This window comes from Poeciliopsis prolifica, unplaced genomic scaffold (assembly GCF_027474105.1).
Source record: "Poeciliopsis prolifica strain line A6 unplaced genomic scaffold, Auburn_PproV2 SCAFFOLD012, whole genome shotgun sequence".
Taxonomy (NCBI): Eukaryota; Metazoa; Chordata; class Actinopteri; order Cyprinodontiformes; family Poeciliidae; genus Poeciliopsis; species Poeciliopsis prolifica.
Window position 1 is genome coordinate 8,624,751 of NW_026562387.1, and position 24,709 is coordinate 8,649,459.

Below are 24,709 nucleotides of genomic sequence, written 5' to 3' on the forward strand. Positions count from 1 at the left end.
GACAAATTCAGGGCAACTGCCTTCAGAAGTCAATTACTTAGTAAATAGAGGTACTTGTGTGTAATTTAATCTCAGAATAAATAGAGCTGTTCTGTGAAGGCTTTAGTGGTTTGCTACAGAACACTAGTGAACCACAGCACTGTTCACATCTAGGAATACCCCAAAGAGGTCAGGGATAAAAATGTGAATTTGTTTATTTGCAGGATTAGTTTATTTATCTATAATCTGAACATGAATAGAATATGGCAAATGAAGATGTAATTGTCCACTTAACCTGACAGAATGGGCCACTCTATCTGATAAAACTGAGCCTGTGTTATTTGAGTTAGGGTGAAGTTTGCGTTGGTCTGTCACATAAAAGCCACAATTTGTGGCTGTGCATGATGGAAGTTTAAAAGGCATCAATATTTTTGCAAGGAACTACGAGAATCCGAAGTTGATAGAACAAGCTTTAGGTCACAATCTTCAAAGACGGTATCTTCACCTAAATGAAAATAAGCATTTATTAGACCATTTTCCAGCAAAGCTTTACAAAAAGAAGTACAGACTGTTGAATCTGTCAGTCACTGTAGACAAGTTTTGTAGGAAGCTATTTTAATTTATGCACAAAAATACAAGCAAACATGTAGAAAGAGTTAGTTGCAACTGAACCGTAAGAAATCAAATAGATAAAAAAAACAAAAAACAAACGGTACATGGGTAGCACTGAAGCTGAGAATCAGAGAAACAGTACTTGCTATGTATGCTCCATCTGTTTAGTTAATGCCAATAACATTCTGCTTTCACAAACACATTTATAACTCAGAAGTCAACAAAATAGTGAACACTATCAAAATTCAAAAACAATGTTTTTTTTCTTATTCTTTTACAAAATATTTATAAAAAGTACTATGGCAATGATAAATTGAGGCAAACTGCTATGAATACTCCCAAATAATTGCCAAAATATGGATACAATGTTGTTTTTATTTTTAAAATGTACTCTACACACTTGAAACAATGAATAAAAGCATAGAAAATCTAGACATAGGCATCAAATGTAATTTCCTGTACAAAAACATAAAAAAGGAAAAATAATTCTTTTTTTTTAGATTTATAACTTGTATTTTTTTGTAGCTACAGAAAAGAAATAAAGCAAAACAATAAAAAAATAAAATAAAACAATAACAACCAATGTTTACCACAGACATCAAATATATACATCCTGAATCTACGACTGGAGTTGGACTTTGTTCCAACTGTCAGATAGGGCATTACCATTGTAGTGAGTGGTAAAAACCACCGGCCATTCCTATAGACTATTTGTTTTAGGACTTCTGATGCGAATCCCACAGCCAATAACAGCATTAGACTGTCTCTGGAACCCCGGAATGTGATCCATCATGCAAATTGCAACGGAACAGCAGAGCAAACACATCAGATGAAGTCATGCAAAGGAATCTGTGGTCATTTGCCATCGTTACAAATACAGGTCTGTCTTAGGGGCATCAGGAAAAAAACACATTAGATTGGATGTCACTCCCCAAAATATCCGCAGCATTGGAGATCCAACTGTCCATTTCTCTTGGTGAGTCCAGGTTTTTCCAAGTGTACCCCAAGGCACCTGAGAGAAAGTGGGCATTTCCCTCTTGGTAACACCAGTGTTTGTGTTTTCATTACATACCAGCTGCCACTGAGTGTCACCATAGGAGTATCCCACAGAAGGTGTTACAAATCTCAATACAAAGCACAAGGAAAGGGGAAATGGTGAAGATGGACAATGGGGTAATGATCTCCACTATAGAAGTCTGGGGTTAATAGTCATCATAGGTGTTGAGGTCGGAGAAATATGCATTGGTATAAGTCTTCCCAGCAAGCTGTGGGTTGAAGTACTTATTCCTTTCCTCCAGAATCAGATTGTTTTTGTTGAAGCCCTGCAAATAAAGAAAAGAACAAAAAAATAGATGGAGAGGAGAAATGAAAAGGAGTCAGTATGGGCAATTTTTTCACAACATATGGATCAAGTGATTATTCAGCCCAGATGGCAAGGTAAAAGTAAATCCAAAGGAGCAACATAAATCAATGGAAGACTGCTCAGTGAATGGAACATACATTTCACAGAGCAAGGTCAGAGCATTTGCAAACAGGCTGGAAAAATGAGAAGTCACCACAGGGCTAAATTATTTTGATGCACATCCGAATGTCCACCTCTGTCATCTCTAATACCCAGCATCAGCGGTTTTTATGGCCCTTGGATTGTCGGTCCTCCAGGACAATCAAAGCCATAAAAATCGATCAAAGGCGAGTCACATTTCTGTTAAACAATCAGGAAGAACTATTGGGACGGGCGGGGGCATCTTGTCTGTCCCTGCATGACACAGTAAACATGGAACAAGCCTCTGATGTGCTGCTCAGTACAACAATTTGGCAAATAGATGTGTTCATATGCAGTCTGTTGTAGTGGGAAGTGTGATGGGAGTCCCCTGGGGCGGCGTAATTGAACACTTGATGATGCTGCATTTACAGCTGATGGATGTTTCCGACAAGTGTGCTGAGCAAAAAAACTCATATTTTGCTGCGTTCCCATTATATGATTTGCAGACAAAGGGAAAGCAATCAGCTCTCCTGCAGCACCAAAGATGGTTATGTATCTCTGCAGGTGTCCACTTTAAACAGCTGTGCAGGAATGCTTGTTTGAATCATCATCAACTGTGTCCTCATCCTTTAAACATTATAATAGGCTTAAGAATGATTAAGTTTGAGTTTTTGGTTCAGCACACACAATTTGCCTGAATGGTAATGTGCCATTAGTGATAGAGAGGTAACAGAGGAAGGTAATAAGCCAACATTTCAACAGTATATCCTTGTTCAACTCATCAAATTAAATGATCAATTAAAAATACAGCATAACATGAAGGACAAACAAAAAAAGACATGCAAATGTAAGCACAAAAGGGGAGGGATACACTGCCTTCTCGCAAGCTGGGAGAGAGAAGGGAGGCAGCCATGATGGAAGGATGAAAGGAGGTCTGAGCAGAAAAAGAGAAACTAGAGTGCTGTACTCCCAACCTGCCACACACAGGAAGTGCCACAGGAAGTGCAAGGGCAGGACTCGTTTGGGAACAGGAAGTAGTACTGGATGAGGGGGGTCAAAGAGTTGTCGGGGTTTTGAAGTGGGGAGTCAAGAAGCGGGATGTTGTTGAGGTTGGTTAGTAGAAAATCTCCAGTCCACGCATAGACACCCCCATGTTAGCAGAGAGAGGCTGGTGCATGGCAGGGTCATCCAGAGGCAAGAGTACCGACACATCTGGCTGCAGGAAGGAAAGGAACGGGCAAGAGTCATCCTCAAAAAAAAAAAAAAGAAAAAAAGAAAAAGAAAGCAAATACCATATCTCCTTTTATAGGAGCCTTGAAAAATTAACTATACATACAATTCTGTGACAAAGTATCCTTGTTAGAAATTTCTTCTGTTTTTGTTATTCTGGAACACAGAAATGTTTTAACTCATTGATAAAATACAGATTAACTGTGAACATGTGACCATGTTTTCTCAAAGCTGATTTTACTTGCCACAGATGGGGCTTGAAGAATCACAAAATCTAAAGTAAACTTAAATAGAACCTCTCTGACATCATAAAGTACATTAAAAATGTATACGAGGAATATATTATACAACGACATTAAGAAATTCAAGATCTGATGAGAAACAACGTTGTCTATTAGGGTGAAAAGGGTTCAAAAGTAAATTTCTTGCACCAAGAACTCAGAGACAAGTCATCCAGGAGGACAGTAAAGATTGAGGTTCATAATTCAAGAATCAGGAAGAGACGGGGCAATATGGGTATCCAATGGCAATGGTGAAGATAACTACCATAGAATAAAAAGAACACAAAAGCAAACTCACCAAACTAAATCTTGATGATACTCGAGACTTTTGCAAAGACACAGTGCCAGTTATCACAAACAAGTGACAAGAATTGCAACCACTAAAGGTGGCAAAACCAATCATTAGGTTTACGGGAAATTACTTTTTCATAGTGAGCCAGATTGGTCTTCTCTTAATAAATTAAATTGTCACTTGACAACTGCATGCTGTCTTTACGCAGCCTAGCTTTGTTCAGTATCAACAAAACCAGAAGAAATCTGTATGAGGCCAAATTCTTGTTCAAAGTGCCGTAAAATGCAATTAAATCCTCCAGCAAACCTCAATGAAGGATGTTTAACTTTTGTGCAGATAAATGATAACACAACTTGAGTCAAAACTACATCTTCTGTTCATCATTTACTTGCATAATGGCTAAACGGGCGCATATAATGGTGTTTCATACTTATTAGTTGAAACTTCACCGCAACATAAGGTTGTTTAGGCTCTCTGATTGAGAGTTGGAGGCAAAATGTGATGTTGGAAAATGACTCATTACTCACTTGTCATGCAGCTCTCTTTGCATCTTCACACTGACTGTCTCCACTCATATCTGCTGCTATCTGCAACTGCACTAACTGAATTATGCTTGATACTCCTGACTCTAATTGCATGACAGATGAACTCTGTCTCCAAACCCTTGAAGAAATTATATTCACAGAGATTTGCTCCGAGCCAAAGGAACTGCACAGGCGTTAACAAGGCTACAAAACATTTTCATATTCGGGAAGTGCTTTTGCAAACAGAGATCAAAGTATTTATTTAGTTGATGTCGTTGATACTCACGACTTCCTCTGTGAGTTTAGGGTCTCAAGTAATGTGTAAGATGCAAACCTGGCATGTTTATTTAAAAAAGATTTTAAAAAATTATAAAGAAATAGAATAAAGTGAATTATAATAAAAACCTGAATAAAATTGCCTGTTTAGCCAGAGGAATGTTTTCCTCATTTTTGAAGGTGTGGGGAAATCACCATGTTTGGACAAAAGCACAGACCTGCAAAATGTTCCTAGGACCTTCTGTCTACTTTAAATTTAAATGTGTGCTTCTTGCTTGTATCCCAAATTGACTAGGCTTCTGTAATGTGCTATTTGCTTGCTGATGTTAACCACACGTCCATAACATGTTCACAGTTAAACCAAAACGTAGCTGCTTGACTTTTAACTAGCCTCTTTCCACTGGCTCCCAGTTCTTTTTAAGATTTAAAAATTACTTTTTGTCTTAAAATACTTGGCACCTCAGTGTCTCTTAAACCCATTACTCTTACACCCTAAACCGTTCACTTTAGGGAAGACAGAGTGGTCCAACATAAAGCACACATTGTAAGGTTATTTTAAAATGTATTTTGTTGTGTCTTTGAAAAAAAAACCCCAACATAATTAATTATGTGTTCTTTTTCTGTTTTAGTTGGTCAAGAAAACATTTGTTTAATTGGCAAAAGTTTGACAAGATCCATTGATTCTAAGACCAGTTTTGTGGGTAAAAACAGAGACACTTCACTTCTGTATCACAGCTAAAGCCCTAGCTTGAGCGTGGAGTGCCTGTGGAGAAGCACTAATCACCAGCCCATTTCTGGCCAAACAGCCTGAATGTGTCAGTGGATAAGAGGCTATTTGTGCCAGGAGACGAGCTGGACCACTCCAACTGGCCCTGATACATCTGACACTCTGCACTTTAGGATGCAATCACAACCCAAAAAGCTGATCTAGCCACAGGTCACCTTTGCTCATTATATTTAATGTCATACAACTAATTGCATTAGGACTTTAAGAGAAAGCAGTGTAGCACTCCAGGAACAGAACAGATTCACACACTGAGACAGACGTAGAGAAGATGAACGCATCACTGCCTACCCGTAACGTTAGCAGAGAGTATCAGCAAGTGACAAGAAGGGGTGAGACAGTGACAGTCAGTGAAGAGAGTATTTAATCACAGCTGACACTCGTGGTAGAGGTAGCGCTCACTGACTCAAAGGGGGTGTTTAGCATTCACTGATTAGACCAAAACAGATCTTTTCCTCTGCATATGTGAACATTTGTCATATTGTGACTCAGGGTGAACCAAGAGCATGTCTGTCTACAGACCTTGATGGCTTCCACGGTGTCGTACTTGTCCAGTTTGTTGATGTGGTTGGTGATGCTGGTATTGAGCGGGGCGGCAGAGATGGGGTGGATGACCGTGGCATCGTGGGACTGCTGCTGGTAGCGCTGGCAGTAGGAGTAGACGAGCAGCGTGACCAGGCAACCAAGAATGGAGCTGCTGAGACCCACTGCGATCATGTGGAAAAGGTTGAAATCTGAAAGGCGGAATGGGGAGGTATAAGCATGAGGCTAAAACAGGTTGTTGTGAAATAATTCATCCACTGAGATAGTTATTGATGTAATAAGAGGCACTTCAACAATAAAACCTGCTTAAAAAGGGGCTATTAATATTTATAACTTCCTTTTCCTCTTTTTGAAATTGTATTCATGATAGTGAACCTGTCGACACAAACTGAGTTAAGGTCAACTCTTTATACACCGGGTCTGGGTCAAGTCTCTGACTTGTCTTTTGACATTATGTTTAACATCTGAGACGGTGTGAGATTTTGGTTTCTATCTTTAAAGGCCGCATTCAAAATTGTGTTGAGATGAAAAGTACAAATTCAAAATTGGGCAATTTTTGATGTAACCAGTCTGATAAAATTCACTCTACATGCAGCAGCTGTGCAGCACATCCTGAAAACTAAGTAAAACAGATATACACTGCATATAGATGATACACTTACTGTAGCTTTCCTAAAAAAAAATAAGGAAATGGGAGAATGTAAAGCCTCCAACAGCTTTGCAAAGCACATTTCTTGAAAACTCGAACAAAGTTCTACAAGACGGAGAGAGTCTCTTTTTACCAATAATATGTGAAATGCCAGATGCTATACCCTTTCTCCTTCTTTCTGTCTGTCACACTCACACATAGGGATGAGAATTACCTCCACAGCGCCTCTCCTCCTGACTGGAGCGTGCGATGGAGACTTCTAAAGGAGAAGACGAAAGCAACAAAGCAGCAGCGTTAGCACCAACAACACCTCTGCACATTCTTGTTTTTATCACCAACAGCTCTTTCTCCTGAAGGTAAGCATAAAAACGTGTTGAATATGACGTAGAAAATCATTAAAACTTCAAAAGCTAATCAAGGCTGTGGCACCTCGAGTGGTTTACAAAAGTATCAGTTCCCATTAGAATAAGTAGTACAGGACATTGGTAATGAACCCTAATGGACTATCTTTCCAATAAAAAGGGATGAATGGGGTTATAAAAAGGTAGATGGGTAATTCTGTAGAATTTCCTAATGAGCATTATATCCTATTTAATTAATACAGAAAGGTTACAAATACAGGGTTCAGTTAAATGTCTGTTCTGTCGCATAATTACTTTCCTCATCTAAAGTTTGTGTTACTCGAATTACAGCAAAAATACCTAAGCAAAAAAAAAAAAAAAAAAAAAAAAACCTAATTGCTTTTCAATAAGTTGGTATCTCAGTTGCATTATGTGAAGCTCAAGCATGCTGTCTTGAAAGCAGGAGCTTTGATGATCCTTGCTTAGCAGAGATGCAGAGATCAATTCTTTTCTGTGTCTAGCATTACTGACTGTCAATAAGGAGATGCCTGCATGAGCCGATATCAATACTAACAGTGTGAGAAAGACAGGAGGGTGTGTGCAGTATATAATGGAGCTTATCGTCATGATTAAATTTGATTATGTTCCTTAACTTGTCCCGCTCTTTGTCATAAGCAGCCAATATAGATTTAACAAACAGAAAAAAGTTGCTCGGTTGTACATTTCTCTGTGGACAATTAACATTTATTGCTGATGTGTTGCTCCAGCCACCTATAACCAAGTCACACTAAAACATAAGGAAAGCAGAAAAGGATCCGAAAAGCTCTCAGTTTTTCTTGTGAAAATTAAAAGCCTCAAAGTTCTGATGAAAGGAAAAATAAGATGGTTTCATGAACAGCAGGTTTGCTCTCAGCTACCAGTTGGAATCCATTTCTGCATTGTCAATCGTGATTGGACCGGCAGCAGGGGGATCCCACAGATTTTGCATAGCAAAAGTATAGTTGCAATAATAAAGAGACCCGACTGTGAACAAATTGACAAAAGCTGCCTCTGAAGTAGAAAATATCTACACCAATTAAACATTCAGCGTTAAAAAATCTTTTTTTTTTTTCATCAAACTTTGTTTTGAGCATCAATAAATGATTATTTTTTGGAATCAAATTTTACTGAACCTGGACAAAAAGCTGAAACTACAAGATGAAACGGATTAAAAATTGGCTTACAGAGAAGTAGCAGTTTGGATATAAGAAAATTAGGCTGAAGAAAACATATGCTGTCCTGTCCCTCAGTGAATGAATTACTTGCGTCTTTTTATGCTTTGTACTACTCACATCGTGCGCCAACTATTGTTTGTTCAAAGAGGTTAACTGCTCTTCTGTGTAAATGATGCCAGTAAAATAATTACATCTTCTAAAACATCAAGATTTCTGGTGCAGAAAAGAGGCTTTATTTAAAGCGTAGGTCCTTTCATAGCTGCCCAGTAATACACTCCCTCATTTAATGGAGTGAATAATTACATGTAACATTTTCCACTACTAACAAAATGGGGCTCAAAGTAAATATTCTAACGCCTAAAAGTAATTAATATATTACTATGCTCGGGAACAAGGCCAACAAGGCCTCCCTATCTTCCTTATCTCATCTTACAAATTTTCTCACCCATCTTCATTTCCTCTTTTCTCTTCCCATCCCACTTGACATTCTATTTTTATGCTTTTCAACTTCCTCATCCCTCTTCACAACCTCTTTTTTTCATCCCACTCATCAGCCTCATACATGACTCATTTTCATTTGACGCATCCTTTTCATCTCACTTTAGGTCTCATTTTCATTCTTCTCATCCCTCTTTCAATCTTACCATCCCGACCAGTTTCATTGCAGTGGGATGGTGCTTGAGACCAAAATCATTCATATTGCGTGACGATGTTCACCAATAAAAGTGATCTAACAAAGTCTCTCTGGTATGATGTGAGTTACAAAGAGAGACGAAAAACATTTGCCTTCTGCAGAAAGAAACTGAATTTACTCTTCCAAGGTTTTGCTTTCTTTACTGTATAAATCTTCCTCTGGGGTCAGTTTGTTAACAGTGAGGACTTGTTTTCTTCCTGCACTACTTGCTCCTATCTTTGCTTATTACACTGACTTTAGAGTGACTCTAAATTTATGATAGTGACAACACTAGAAAGGCTCCCACTCACTATGCAACAAAGGTAAGTCTGTCATGGAAACAGAAAAACTTCTCCTTTTACGTGTAGCAACATAACCAAAGAATAATTTCTCCAGTTTGAGAAAAAAAATAGAGCTTTCACTGCGGTACTAAAACAGCAGAGCTCACCCACAGTGTGATCACACCCTAGACTCGGGAGTTGTTCTTCAGAATGCTTTTAATTTAACCCAAAAGGCAGAAATATCTCTCAACCTGACCTCTAACATGCTACAACCTCCCTTCGAGAAATCAATAATACACTTAATTATCACAGGATTCTTGAAAACAAACAGAATTACCACTGTGCTAGTATGCTCCTTGCAGTCCCAAGAATGTGCGTTAAATCATGCATGAGTGATATCACAAAGTGGCAGTATGTCCGAGTATGTGTGTGTCATCACCTGGTATGAAGTTGGAGTCTGGGGAGCAGGGTCTGGTCTCGCTGCTGTTTCCTGAGCACTGGTTTCCAGTGGGGAAAAGAACATTGCAGTGACGCACTCGCAACTGGGCGCCGCTGGAGTCACAGTGGGACCACTCAGACCAGCTGGACCAGCTCTCTGGAAAACAGCAATGGCAGCTTGTCTCACAACCTCCTGAGTGTGAGTCTGCACCACACTGAATGACTTTGTGTATATTAGTGATGCATGAACACCCTTCGAGAGGCTGAGAAAAATGAAAGAAAAACAATAGACCGGGGAAGGAGCCTTGCCTGCATCGGAGCTCTCTCAAGTTTTTCACTTAGAGGCAGAAATGCTTGTGTGTACCTGGACAAGCCTGTGTGTTGCAAAGTGCTTCCTCGGTGTGCAGTCCCAGGCAGATGTCTCCACCGTAGGCCGGTGGAGGGTTGCTGCACGTCCTCGTCCTCATGTAGTGTCCTCCTCCACACGTCACAGAGCACTTAGACCATGATGACCAGCAGGACCAACTGCCATCCACTGAAACCAGAGGTTTTATAAATACTTAACACTGAAAGATTGAGTGATTTACTCAAATGAATAGGTTTCCCTTTGGTAATGAATACAGAACAGGATGAAACAGTCAATTTTAGTAAGTCATTTTCAGACTAAATGGTTTTTCAGACCTAGCTATTTTGAGCGGAAACTAAGTAATTTGATTTGGTTCCGTTCGTAGGCACAAATATGTTGTCATTGACAAGGTCCTGGCATGACATTGGACTGCTGTTATTTTGCTCTGAAAAATCATCAAGTTTAAATTAAATTTAAAATTGCTTGGTTTCTAAGCTTCCAAGTCCAGTCCCTCCATCTTTGATGGGGCTAACATCAGGGCCGTTCAAGAAGCGCAATGGTGGCCTCTTTTATCATACCAGGGGTTTACTGCACAATGTGGATGAGTTAAAAAAGATAGGAGAATCCTTCTAAATGCTTCACTACTCCACATCTAGCTGTACTGTGCTCGAAAGCAGGATCCTCAGCATATTTAAATCAACTCTGCCACTCCTGATAAGAGTGATAAAACAGCCATTACGGCCAGGTCCTTGTTAAAGGTCCAGGTGTAATAGCTGAGACACATTAAATTAGTGTTGTGTATTTATTAAATAAATATTTTAGCTCATATTTGCAAATGGCAGTCCTTTGGGATTAAATGCATCCTTAATCCCATTGACTGAACTCTTGCTTTTTAAAAGCAGGCTGTATATCCACAACACCCTTAAACCCTCTGCCCAAAAAAATATTTTAAAAAAATATAATTGAAAGCCCAGAACTAATATAACATTTCTCACGCCAATGATGAGTTTAGTTGAATGCGAGTGCGGTTTTTATATTCAGAAAGTGTAGGTGTTACATCACCTTTAAAGCATTTTCTAGCCTATAAAGTTTTCCAAGTCATTAGCAAAGACAAGTATCCAGAAGCACATTACTGTGTAGACATATGTTTATATTGATGACACCCAGAGATGCAAACAAACATGCATTTACGTGAGTCAAATAAAAAGAGAAAAGGGGGCACAAATATGTGGAAAGCTTTCACACGAGCCTCAGCAAAGGTAAATATCCCTTCCCAATCATTTGTTTAACACCAGCCTGAAACCCTCGTCTCAACTCCTTTTAAAGACTCAAGGATGGCTGGGGGCACTAAATGGGTAATTGAAGTTGCCGAAGCTTTTTGTCATCTCAGTGTAATTTCTCTATTGCAGAGTGACACAAAAGTCGATTCTTAGCCCTCGATGATGTATCGCCTCATCGGAGAGGCAGACGCAGTTAAAACATGGATTCATTTGTTTCCAGAGTGGATGAGAGGAAAGAATGGCACCTTTTCTTTGCCTTCCCCCTCTTGCACAGCAAACTAACACATTAAAAAAAAAAAAAGATGTGGATTAGTCATGGGAGGTTTACAATTGGTCTACCAGCACAGCCTGCCAGCCTCAAAATAATATCTCACTTTCAGAGGGGTGCTAATTGAGAGCACATTAGTATTCATTGCTATCCAAGCTGGGTTAAGCTGGCCCCTTTGGGGGACAGGAGCATGGAGTTGTTCATCAACACACAGTAACTGTAGTATCATCATAGTCAACATCCAAGAATAGGTATAATACTTGTATTAAGGCAGAGATGCTGCACAGAAGAAAATCAAAGCATGTTCATGTTCATGTTCTCCTGGAGCGGTGCAGTCTGCGTGGATGAACCGCTCTTTGATCTGCCCCAAATCATCCTCCCAACCTGACAACAGCCTCATTCATAAAATACAAACTCAAGATGCTGGGGTGAGTTTTACTGAATTAATTAAAGCGGTGCAGATGGACTTTCAGGATAGTGTTTGTTTTGTTTCCATACAACCTTGAACAAGTCATAAAGACAGATTGATTGAGGGGTGAGGAGGACAAAACAGCAACCGATCAAACCCGCTGTTCCTCACAACGCTTGATTGGTAAAAATTTGAGACAACGTTGCACTGGCTTTTTCAGTGGCCGAGCTGAACACCAGGTGGGCTTAATGCTAAACTAAGTACTGGATTTCCATTCAGAGAGCTTACTTCCCTCGTCAGAGCGGGTATTCTTTTAATTAGAAAGCTCCCCTCTTCTTCTTCTGTCAGATGACTGTTGAAAATACATTGTCTTGGGGCTTTTCACAACAGAATAAGGTCTTCCCATGGCTGGCAACATAATTACACAGCAATAGTAATTACATACAAGAGAGCCAGAGGGATTGTCTCCTTGATTCATGGTCTAAATCGGGGTCTCCGTCACACCTTTTATCTGCATCTGATTTCTTCTGTGGTTTTTAATGGTTCTGTAGGTCATCTGTCACTGTTCTTTATCCATTAATCAAGAAGAAGAAAGAACATGCAGCTTCAATGCAGTGGGAGGTCTGTGTTTTTTTAGAGTGAAAAAAGAGTGAAAAGAGAATTTGCCATTTTATTGATTACTGCTCTTGTATTTGTTCTTATCTTTGTGAATCTTCTACTCTCTCTCTCTGTGCCCGCTTGGATTTTTTTATTCTAAGCGACGTACCTCTCAGATGATAAAGCTAATTGAGCAAGAAATGCACAAAATGATCTGAATAAGTATAGCAATGCTTTGAACTTTTTTCACAATTTTTAGTGCATCATTGTGAAAAGGTAGGAAATGGATGCATTGTTTCCGAAGTATCTAGTAGTCTCTCTGTAATCTAATACCTATATAAAAAAGATTCAGTGTAAGAGTCTATTAGCATCACAGTGTAAAAAAAGAGACACTTGACAGTGGGATAGAGATTTAGCTTCCAGCAGGGCATCATCATAATATGTTTTTAATGCGTAAAAAACAGTAAAACTATGTCTAATTTTTAAAAATTGCTTTCTTTCCAATGTCTAGTACAGTAGTACTAAGTGATTCAACAGAAAACGTTAATGAGAAGTGTTTCAATTAATATTGTGCTTCATATTGTTCAAATATGAAGCACAATATTAAGCACATGCGCTTAATATTTGAACATGCCCTACCTGGACAGGGCGTGATGTTACACTCCTGAAATTCCTGTGCTGGGCCTAGGCAGGTTTGACCTCCGTACCGCGGCTCTGGGCTGCTGCAGGTCCTCTTTCTGCTCCGAATGCCTCGGCTACAGTCTCTGCTACACTGAGACCAGGAACTCCAGGAGGACCAGCCACCATTCACAGTGTGGCCAGAGATTCTCCCCAGACGAAGAACTTCACCTGCGAGGTACAGAGATTTGTACAAGACTAATAATGAGATGCTTAAATTCCAGGACAGAGTGTGTCTCACCATAATGAATCATTTGAAAGAAATGTAATTGGATTTTTAACATTTCACTCTATTCTAGGCAGCGTTGTGTGCATTTGACCAGATAGAATATCCATCAGTCTGTGGTGAAAGAGTAAGAGGTGCTACTTTTTGATGTTTTTTTAATGTATCTGTAAAGCAAGTTGTCATTAAAAAAAGTAACCGTGGGTGTTTGAATTATTTAAGAATAAAATATAAATGAAAATCGTCATATAATGGAAAGAACACAAGATAATCCACCCATTTCAAGACCTGAATTCTACCAAACATGCAAATTTGCTTTGAACAGACAAAATATCTTTTCACACACATAACAAATAAATGCTTTTGACAAATTACAAGACTAGCTTACAACTTACAACAATTGTCATCAAAATGTTGGTCATAGTTTACATGACAACATCCCTCCACATTACACTGCTATATTTCAATTTGACTGTTATTTAAACACAGTGAAACAAGAACATGTCATTCTGAAGCACTGACGTGTTCAATGATAGATATTTACTTTTGAGAAATGGGCCGAGGATTTTGAAAAAGAAACTGGATTTTGTAGGTAAGCCCTGGGGTTTTTTGCTGTTTGTACAAATGACTGTTTTGCAAAAGTTGAGGGTGATTCGAGGAATATACCAAATTGACTGAAAAACAACAACAACAAAAAAACGTAATTACATTTAAAAGAATATATATAAAGATGTTTGAGCTGCTTATTTTGACATGTAAGATTTGTATTTGTTCATCTTCCACAACATTCCCTTTTTAAGATATTCCAGTTTGTGTCAACAGCAAAGTCATTACGGTTCCTCTCCTCTGATCAGTCTAATTAAACCCGACTGAGCATGCTCTCACTTTTTCCCCCGATCCAACTGTTCACTACTCGCAGGGCCGTATGAGGTTTTCACGATATACTTTGTGTCAAAAATGTGATCCGTAATGTATTTCTTTTCATTTGTTTTCATTCTAGAGATGGATGACATCAGTTGTCTAATCAGAGATCTCTCATCTGAAATCAGTCAGGCTGTGAGTTTTTAGATGAAATCCAAAAACGTACTTTCAATTAAACTGTAATCACTGCATGCATTAATCAGCTCTGTGTTCAGAGGCAGACATCAGGATCATCAGAGAGGAATAGCTTTTTATGTTGACCGAAATGAGGGAATCCTTCTGTTTGACTCAATGAGAATCCCCTCTAGGCAAAGAGAATTACTGTCCATGCATGTCTCTGATGAATCCCTCTCCTCACTGAACTTTGCTGATGTGTTTCAAGGTGGATATTCACCCTTTGCATCTGCGCTGCTTCCTTTTTAGTAAGAGTGGGAATATAATTCACCCGCTGTTCAAAAGGACAGAAAAAAAAAACCATCCAGATTCTTGTTAATCTTTCCTTTACTACATTCAGTCACCGTCTTACTTAGCTTCCTTGTTGCCTCTTTTTATCCCCATCATTCTCCTTCTTTCTTTGGCGTTATTAACGTGCTCCGTATTTTCTGTCTCAACTCCTTTCCCCGTCCTCCAACCTGGCCTTGCTGTTTCGTCAACGTGCTCTTTTCACTGACAGTTATCACTGCACTTCTGCTTTGTATTCTCAGGGAGAGGACAATGTGTTTACCCGGCGCAAATCCACGACCTCTTCATAACTGTGGCTGACCTTGCCGGTGCACAGGCCAGCTAACCTGGCATCACGCTGCCTTGAGCGCTGACAAGCACACTGAGGACTCCAGGGCCCCTTGCTTTTTATCGATTCTGAGGAGGCAGTGGAATGGACAGTCCCAACTTCCACTTTGACCTGTGCTCTTTATCGAGCCCTCTGGGATCTGAAAGACTAGACCACCTCTCTGAAGGCAATGGAGTGAATTATGAACAGTCTTCTCAAATGTGGACATGATCTTTACATAAAGATTTATTGGAACAAATATAAGCAGACAATTCTTCATCTTCTGCTCTACTGTCTGGCTGATGACGTACATTTTGTCAGCTGCATCTTCTAGTAGGGGCTTTTATGAGTCTCTGGACAGCCGGAAATTTGTGACAATATTGTTTGTACGTCAGCAACAGTATCAGTCAGAGGATGGCATAAAATTGAAATAAGGAGAAGAAGAAAAACAACAATGGAGCTTGTTTTACGGAAACACATTAAGGTGAGATTGGCTCTTTTACCAATCTTGAAGCTGCATCCCTCAGGTACAACAAAAACTGCACTTAGGTTTCTACTCAGGCTGCCAAGATAAAGAAATAAATGTTAAAATAAATTACTGTTCTTACGCTGGATGCTCATTGTGTGTTATCAGACTTGTGATGCAACTTCTATGAAAACTAATGGTACTAGGAAATCTTTAGAATTTTCTTATTGGAGAAGCTAGGTGAAAAATTAGGGGAAAACACACAAAATAAATAATCTTTCCGATGATCTGATGATCTGACATCATTCAGGGAACGCTTATATTCTGCTGTGAAGACAGTATGTAGCAACTTAACTGGATTAATCCAAAGTTTTTGTAAGAGGATACAGTTTTTAATTATTGATATTGTCCTCATAATTATAACAATTATGTTGTCAATTGCTTCAGCAAATTGAACTCTGTGTTTTTTTCCCGTTTTATCCATTTCCACTTATGCTACAGCATAAGTGTTCTTCTATTTTTATTTGCTACTTTCAAAATAAATTAGAAGTGTAACAAGACCTTCATTAATATTTTGCTATGTGTTTCTTTTTGCTGTTTTCTTTTCCTCTTTTGAGTAAATGGCATAGAAAGTACTTTGGATTGACAGGTGTATGCAAATACACTAAGTAAACTTGCCTTGCCTAAAACAAGACTGTTCAGGGGTGAGACAAAATCTTTTGGTATATTTCATACTTTTTCCACTCTAAATAATTTCCTTTCAAAAAAGAAAAATAATTTTTTTTGAAGCAACACTTTCCTTTAATCCCTCTAAATGCAGTGACATTGTTTTGTTTTTGCAGAGGGAAATGTTCTGCTTTGAAAGCATCAAAGTACATGTTGAGCATGAACATAACTGCATACAGCGAAAGTCAGTCCTGGCCTCTATTTCTCGTTGATCAGAGCTCATGCTTCACAATTTTCTTAACCGTGTAATAATTCACAAGAATTTCTGTAAATTCTGATTAAACACCAAAAAACTTTCATTGCAGTTAGCAATTCACAATCTTCTTATCACATATTTTATGGTCTAAAAGTACTTGTTTTAATTCTTTGATACAGAGCTACCTGATATAACTCTATTTGCCTCACTTTTTTCATCGCTGACCACAGCTGTATTCTTGTCTCGCTTCATGCTCCTGTCAGACGTTAGCAGCTCCCCTTTAAGGTTGCTTTGAAGTACTTTACATATTAAGTTGCTCCCTTTACTCCCAAAACAAACAGCAGGAGCCTTTTCTTTAAAAATATCAAATCTAGATCTATTGATCCACCAAGAACCAGACACAGCTGAAAGCAATTAATCCTCACTCCACTGATCAGCTAGATTCAGGAAGAGTACAACATCAAAACACCTAACCAATCACATCACATCCAGCTCACAGGCAGAATAAAAACAAAAGCCCAAAACCCACCTTACTGCAGAGAGGTGGATTAAATGAGGGCAACATCAATGCACAAAACTGTGCAATCTTGTGTACTGTATATAACAATCAGAAACATGAAAACAGAAAAAAAATTAGATGAACACCAAGATGAAATTACATTTGTAAACCATCTCTGCTTCTAAAACAAGTGGAAGTGAGAGACAGTGAAGTAGCAAAATCACCACTTTCAGCAGAGAGCAAGTTTCATCAACAAAAAATAATAAAAGATCACACTGAGAGAGAAAAAAACATGTCTACAAAAGATGTCTTACATTCCACACCACATGTTGGCTTGCCATTACTTGTCCTCCCCTTTTTACTTTACCTTTGAGATCATCAATGTCCCCCTGTGGACGAACCAATTTCTTCCAACATGCATGTGTGAAAGTGCCAATGTTACATCTCGTGAAAATTAGGGGGTTCGGGCTGTTTGCAGTTGCACAACCTGACAGTATTTTTTGTGCTGTCCAAAGCAGCTCTCCCAGGAGATTTCACCCAAACAAGGTTTGTCAGAGTGCAAAATAAAACAACCGTGAAAATTCATGAGGGCCCCCAGAGACATGCGCGGAAACACAAATAGCCTGGTCATCGACCACTTTATGGGAACATCTGTTTATTTAATGCAGTCCAAAGCTACACTGGCTGTATTGGATTGTATTACAAGGAAAGGAGTCCCATATACTACAACTGTTCATTACAATCTCAGTAATAAACTATAGGGAAAATTACTTAACGCAGCATCAACAAACACTGAATATACTGCTGCTTTGTAATCATGGACCTCATGGCTGAATATGTGGACATATGTAATATGGGTACATGACATTATGTCCCTATATTACATATTTCATGAAATATGGGGACATTATGCATTTTAAATTGGTGTGATTGAATATTCCTATCAATTGCATGAGTCATAGAGTTGGTGGTGTAAAATTTAAATTATGGAGTATACACCTTCAAAAAATTATTGCCACAACAGTAAGAGCTGTGTTTGCAATAATTAAATTTACACGAGGAAAGTCCAATAGACTTAATTTTCTAAGGTTATATGTCTTTACATTTCTGTGAGGACATACTTCAAATCAAATGTTACTTTAATAACTTAATATTTCAGTGCAAGAAGCCATCAACAATCCCAGAATCTGAATCTATCTAAAAGATAAAGAAAAAGAGAAATCACACACAAGAATTAGATGATACAAATCCAACAAAAAACTAAGCAAAATAATGTATTAAATTATTAAACAATCACCACACACTTTCTTGTTTAAAATCATTAAACAGTTTTAATGAGTTTTAGCTCATTACAATTTTAATGAGCTAAAACTCAAAGGTACAGGATTTTAGGAACAGTGTGAACGATTAGACACTTTCAACAAATTGGTTTAAGTCTGCAGAGTACTACTGCTTTTCATAATGCAAAACATCAGTTAGATAAACTTTAGAGCTGTTTTTCACATAACATTTTTTCAGAGTTTATTTTCTATTCACGAAAGCTAAATTGGTTCACTTCCATAGACTGCATGTTCTCATGACAACAAGGCAGGCCTGTTTTAAGTGTATTAACTAAAACTAAAGCCTTGAACAGAGATAATGGATGTAACCCTTGGTAACCTTTCTAATCAGACACTTTGCATGCTTTCATAGAAGTTTGATCGCAAAACCGTTAATGCATTAAGCTGACGGCCTCAATTTTATTTATTTATTTTTTTTTACACTGGAGGCATAGCTGCATATTAAAACCTCTGAAATAAAACATTAGACTTATGAGTATGGTTTTCAAGAAATGCATTCAGGTGTGACACTGTCCCCATAATGAAGGATACATCAAAAATCACTTCTAGTTTTGGGCCAAATCGAAGTGAAATTAATCCTATTGATCAAATATTCTCCGTGAAAAATACCCTGGGACTAATCAATTTTCTAATTTGTGTCCAATTTGGTGAACGGAATGAAAAACGAACCTGGCTGCAAACCAACATAAAAAACCCATTTAGCCATTTTCTGCATCACCATCTGAGTGCATGCACGGTCTAAGTTCCTGCGGCAAGGTGACACGTGGAGTTTGCTCCACTGCAACTTTCCAGCTTCAATAGAAGACATGAATAAAGTATAGCTCATGAGATTTTAATGGGAAACACACGCCATCATCTTACAGGTTACACAATGCAAAGTCAAAACAATCAGGAGAAACTGTAAAGATTGTTTGCAGTAAACCTACACTATACAACCACAGTTTAACAATTCACAGACTAATATGCATGATCAAAATATATGTTACTGCATAGAAACGAGTGAGAACAATGTGTTGGTTATGAGGATGCCATAGTCTGTTTTCTGGAATTGGATAAGTGACGAAACTGCATGCACAGCTCCAACATTGCCTACGATCATCACAAACTGAGCAGAGTCTGCTTACAGGGTGGAGGTGTGAGCTCTGACATTGAGGTGTAAGGAGAAAAAACATCTGCTCAACGTCAGCAAAACTGAGGAGCAGGCTTGAGGCTCAGGTTGGGGTGAGGGGAGGTTGGCATCTATATAGCAGGAAAAGTAAAAGAAAGGGTCAGCTGCTTCAGATTTTTTGGGATTAACATCTGCTGGAAATTTGGGCTTGACATGGACTGCTAAACAAGAAGGTTCAACAAGGTGGAGGCTCTCCATGGAGTCCAGTACAGTCATCAAAAAGATTTTCCTGTTACTCATCAAGGAGCTTGCTGTCTGGCATCATTCGGTCTGGAAATCTGCAGAGGATTGTTTGCACTGCACAGCACTAAGCTAGGAATGGGCTGCCACCGATCATCACATCGTTGCAGCTATAATATGCCTGGAACAGATATTTTCTGGATCCAAATATTTGATCCACCCCACTCACTTTCCTACTATTTAGTGAAAAAGCTAAATGAGAATGAGTTCTAAAATCAGCAAAAGCTCAGGGAGTTCTGAAACATTTACCGATTTGTCTCAGGTCCGATATCCTCATAAGTTACCAAGCACATTCTTAGCAAATCTGACAATGTGCTTTCATTCACCTGCTTTATGCCTTCCAGATGATAATCTAAGAGGGAGAACTCTTGTGGCATTTTAGGTTTGGACTGGGAACTCAGGAAAATCTCACTGCAAAGTCCAAATGAAGTGCTTGTATCTGGAATAAATTCACAATCTATTCACAAACTATGTTGACATACCTGTGCTGTGTCAAGTCAAATATAGAAACAAAATATAGTAAGACATCATGAAATTCTTGTTATTTTGGCTTCAGGCAAAAACTACAGTTGGCAGTGGTACAATCCTAATTTTTTCAAATACCTACTTTCTAAAAAATACATCAAAAGAAATTCCTTTTGATCCTCGATTTAAAGGTATTCTTAGAAACTTTGAATCTTACAGATAAAAGGATTCTCGTACTTTAACATTGTACCTTCAGGCCACTTTTTTTAAAGAATCTGACTTCAATATGAAACAATGTACTTACTGTTTCATTCTAAGGACAAAAAGAAAAAGTATGCTGAAGGTAAAAAAAAGTACTATTCTTCCATTTTTTTAATATTTTTATTTAATATGAAAAAGAAGTATATGTACATTGTTGCATTGATCTATTATGCCCAAACGTCAAACAGAACAAATGTTCCTTGGTTCTTAGCAAACAAGTTAGGATTTCTTTGTTGTTTACGTGAACTGACAATACCAGGAGGAGGGAACTCAGCCTCTGTTTCTCTTCCCAATGCAACAACAGATGACACTGATGGCAGTAATAGATGTACTTTTGGGTACATGTTGTGTTTGAAAGAGGAGGTAAAAATAACTGGACTTTGTTCTTCAAAGTAGACTTGCTTCGACTGAACAAACATCCAACCCACTGTCGCTTTGTGAGAACAGATATTCATGGTTTGCTGTGGGGTGATGATCACAAAGTGAACCAAAGTCAGATGAGACAAAGGTAGAAAGCATCTCCCAGTCAGATTGTGCACCAAAAATACTTCCTGATCTTCATTAAGCTGAATGCATCACAACTTGCTTTGCTCGAAACGCATTTTCAACGAGCAAACACCGGTTTTACTGTAGGCTTTTTTTAGTTCAGTGCAGTCTCTCTTACTGTCACATTGGGGTTTCTGTTCCACTTGAAAGGACTCTGATGCATCACCACAATTGTAAATGACTGGTTAGAGCAAATATTGAACAGTGTCAGGTGTCATGGATTTAAACTCCATTTACCTGTAGCCAATGGTCGCTGTACATTTCTCTTTAGACACAAGAGTGGCTCATTGATATTAATAAATCTCTATAGCAACTTTTAGATGGTCTATACATGGAAACTGTATGTTGTAATGTCATAGCAGAAAATCATTCCTATCCTACTATATTAAACGTGATCATCTGCAAAGCGAGGAGGTGAAAGATCCTTCCCTCGTCATGAACTCTCCAAGAAGCAGAGAGAGCTCAGTTAGAATAGTGAATGACGACTGTGCAAAGTATTGACTTCTAGCCCATGTGTCCATAGACATGACATACAGTTTTAAGAAATAATACATATTTGTTAACATGAATTTTTCCCCAACCCGATGGAATAACTTTGCTTTTAAACTTTTCAAACTTTGCTAGAGTGAGATTATGTTACTTCGATAAAGATGTGGATATTTTAGGAATTTTAAGACTTTTTACAAAGAGTGCCACAAGGGATGGATGGATGCCATGTCATTAAAGGGTTGAGCATAATGCAATCTCCCCACAGATTTACCCTTATTGGTGTCCTTACATCCTCTGTTTGAAACAAGTTGACACCAAAACACATTGTCATGAATTTTATTTGTGGTAGTTTACTACAGAGAGAGGTACCACATACTGTATAATTTCAAGAAGGTCCACAGGTCTTGACTTAGAAACATAGCAATACCACAGAAAAAGGAGGCTGGAGTGCAGCTGAATGACAGACAAACAATAAGGGTAGTGGAACAGCAGTCATCTGTCAGAGTCGCCTCTAAGTACCGTCGGATGTCTAATCTCTGCTCATGACATCCGCACAGGAGAAACTAATCTCACAGCCATAAGAGGACCCTGGCCTTGGTACCAGATCAGCTGAAACAAAACACATCAGGCTGCTGACACACCACTGTTTCTTCCTGAGAAAAAAATAAATAAATGAAGACATCATTCATCGACACTCACCAGGAAAATTACAAACTCACAGCCTTCAACAAAAATGCCTTTCTTCTTTTCTCTGCTTTCTTTTGCCCCCTTGTGTGTCTGCCTCTGTTTTTGTCACATGCAAATGATGAGCTGCTGGGATGAATACACATAATTCTCAGGGTTTGCTACTACTAGTTCATCATAAAACTAGGCTGAATGAATATTTTGAATATTTATTCAGCAAATTCAGCAGGAGTATGTTTTGAAGACAAGAGGTGTGAAATAAATAGAATAATTTATTCTTCGCGGAGCAGTTACCAACAGTATAAATGACACTTGATATCTATTTTTAATAGAGACTAAATAATGATGTACAAATACATGATTTCATCAAATAGGAGAAGGGTGAATTTAATCTGTATGCTATCTACAGGTAGATGATTATTAATATATCCAACATTATCTCTCATTGTTGTTGTGAAGCTACAGTTTTGAATTTGAAATTGACGTAAGACATTTCAAGAATGTCACAGACACAAAAACAAAAGAAAAACAAATACGGTGACTAATCAACAAAATTATGTCTGTTATAATCTCCTGTCAGTAAATATAAAATCATATAGTGTCACGGCAAAATGCACACAGCCTCTTCATAAAATATAAAGTAAAACAGATTGAGTTTTTTCCAAAAAGTTTTCAAACATTGTTTGAAAACAATCTAGATATTAAAACAATTTTATTATCATTTTATTTTATTACTCATGTATTTCCTTCTCAGCCAGTCTTTTTCTTTTAATTGTGGATTTCATAAGTTACTTCATTGTCATTCATATAATATGTTATTGTTCAATTTATAAGGTGTTAAATAATTGCATCCCGTTGGTCTTAATGTTTAGTTTATTTTTATATTATGCTAGGCGTTGACTTAAGAATTAACCTTCAAAGATAACGGCACCTTAAGGGTAATGTATGAGTGTAAATGGGAATATGCTGCTCACAGGTAAAACCTTATTGCTAATCAGGTGACTTCAGAAGGTAATTCTTTGCACTGGACCTTTATTTAGACTGATCATAAATGCAATATTTTCAGAACAACAAACACCTCACTGAAAACCATGTAAATTTGTTCTTCTATTTTACAGCTGTGGACTAATAATACAATCACAATCCATTGTGAATTAATTTTGATTCCATAAAGAAAGCACCATAAAGAAGTACCATAAAGAAAGCAGCTAAGCATTAAAAACACTCCAGTAAAAATATTTTAGTTCAATCTGAAAAATGTCTAAATAGTGAAAATAAAAAAGGAAAGCAAAATTGCATCTGGCATGGTTTATTTTGGATTAAATGATAGCTTGTTCTCATGCTTGTGAAATGTGATGAGAAGAAAGAATAAAAGCTGAAACCACACTAATCACCAGGTTTTTTCTAATGACAAGAGAGGTCTTTTAAACACTACAGATTGCCAGTAATTAAGTCATTGCTATCATTAAGCCATGATCAGCGATATGAAACAAGGCAGTCTATTATGCAAAGGCTCATTGTATATGCTTGTTTAAATTATATCCATAATTTAGGACTCATAATAAAGATAGATAGGGATCTTAGTAGGGGAGACAATGTGGCACACAGCTACTACAAAACAGGCTGGGAGGTCAGGAAGCTGGTGAACATAACTCAAATGATAACTTAGTTTCTGTATTGACATGGGATTAATTCTCCTTATCTACATGGTGCACATGTTCCTCCCAGGTGTGATCAATAACATCTGCCAGGTCTTTGAATGCTACCATAATCGTCCAAATGTCACGTAGATCTGATTGCTGTGATCCTCAAACGTAGTGACATTTTGCCCAAGCAAACAGCAGACAAAAATAAAATATAAAAACGAACTCCAGCTCTGCAGAGGGGAAGTTGAATGTAGCCGCGAAGCAACATCAGTAAAAACGGGAGGCACTGAACAACACCAAAGCAAACAAGTAACTAAATGGCAGAGCTCACGTGAAGTGAGAAGAGTATAAATCAGTTGTTTTACTAAGAAAACTGTTGTTAATGATTAGCTTGAGGTTAAAAATGTAGCTAGTGACAAGAATCTGGTGAGTTCTAACTTGATCTACAGTTGACCAGACAATCCTAAATGAAGAAATTAGATCTTTTCAGAAGTAGTGAATGCATATATATTTCACTGTATATAAAGTGTATAAAGTGAAATGAATTTATACACTCCAGGTATAATGCATTATACCTCATGCATTAACCTATTCTATTTTGCAGGGAGCTTTAATCAATTGCAAGATAGCTGGTGAAGATGACAAATCTCTATGAAGTGACACATCATTCCTTTTGACTGTTTATCTCAGAGGCATCTCTGTGTCCATTGCTCCAGCAGTGGACATCAATACACACCACTGCTGTGGGGGTAATTATCTTATGATAGCCTCTTAGTTTAGGAAAGGTTAAGTGCTGTCTCTCGATGATTGGGCACCCAATCCATTGCTGGAAGAGGGACAGCAGGAGAAGGGCTTTGTAAAATAAATGCCTCTGACAGCAAAAAAAAAAACA

At 38.1% G+C, this 24,709-nt stretch overlaps 1 protein-coding gene across 3 annotated transcripts in view; it reads right to left on the bottom strand.

Annotated features, from left to right (window-relative positions):
* Positions 1-485: 485 nt before the first annotated feature.
* The window catches only part of sema5a (sema domain, seven thrombospondin repeats (type 1 and type 1-like), transmembrane domain (TM) and short cytoplasmic domain, (semaphorin) 5A), a 138,448-nt gene continuing 114,224 nt past the window's right edge, over positions 486-24,709 (bottom strand). Inside the window, exons 17-23 of one of the 3 annotated variants that reach the window (XR_008606471.1) lie at positions 13,140-13,349; positions 9,965-10,135; positions 9,602-9,757; positions 6,868-6,912; positions 5,984-6,195; positions 3,049-3,290; positions 1,822-1,913 (exon numbers count right to left, since the gene is read on the bottom strand). Coding sequence is in view for 2 of the 3 variants with exons in the window: in XM_055037520.1 (XP_054893495.1) it covers positions 1,794-1,913; positions 5,984-6,195; positions 6,868-6,912; positions 9,602-9,757; positions 9,965-10,135; positions 13,140-13,349 (914 nt within the window). In the remaining variant the exon portion in view is untranslated. Of the gene's footprint in view, positions 3,291-5,983; positions 6,196-6,867; positions 6,913-9,601; positions 9,758-9,964; positions 10,136-13,139; positions 13,350-24,709 lie in introns of all 3 variants that reach the window. The other 2 variants (XM_055037520.1, XM_055037521.1) reach the window with 2 other exon arrangements.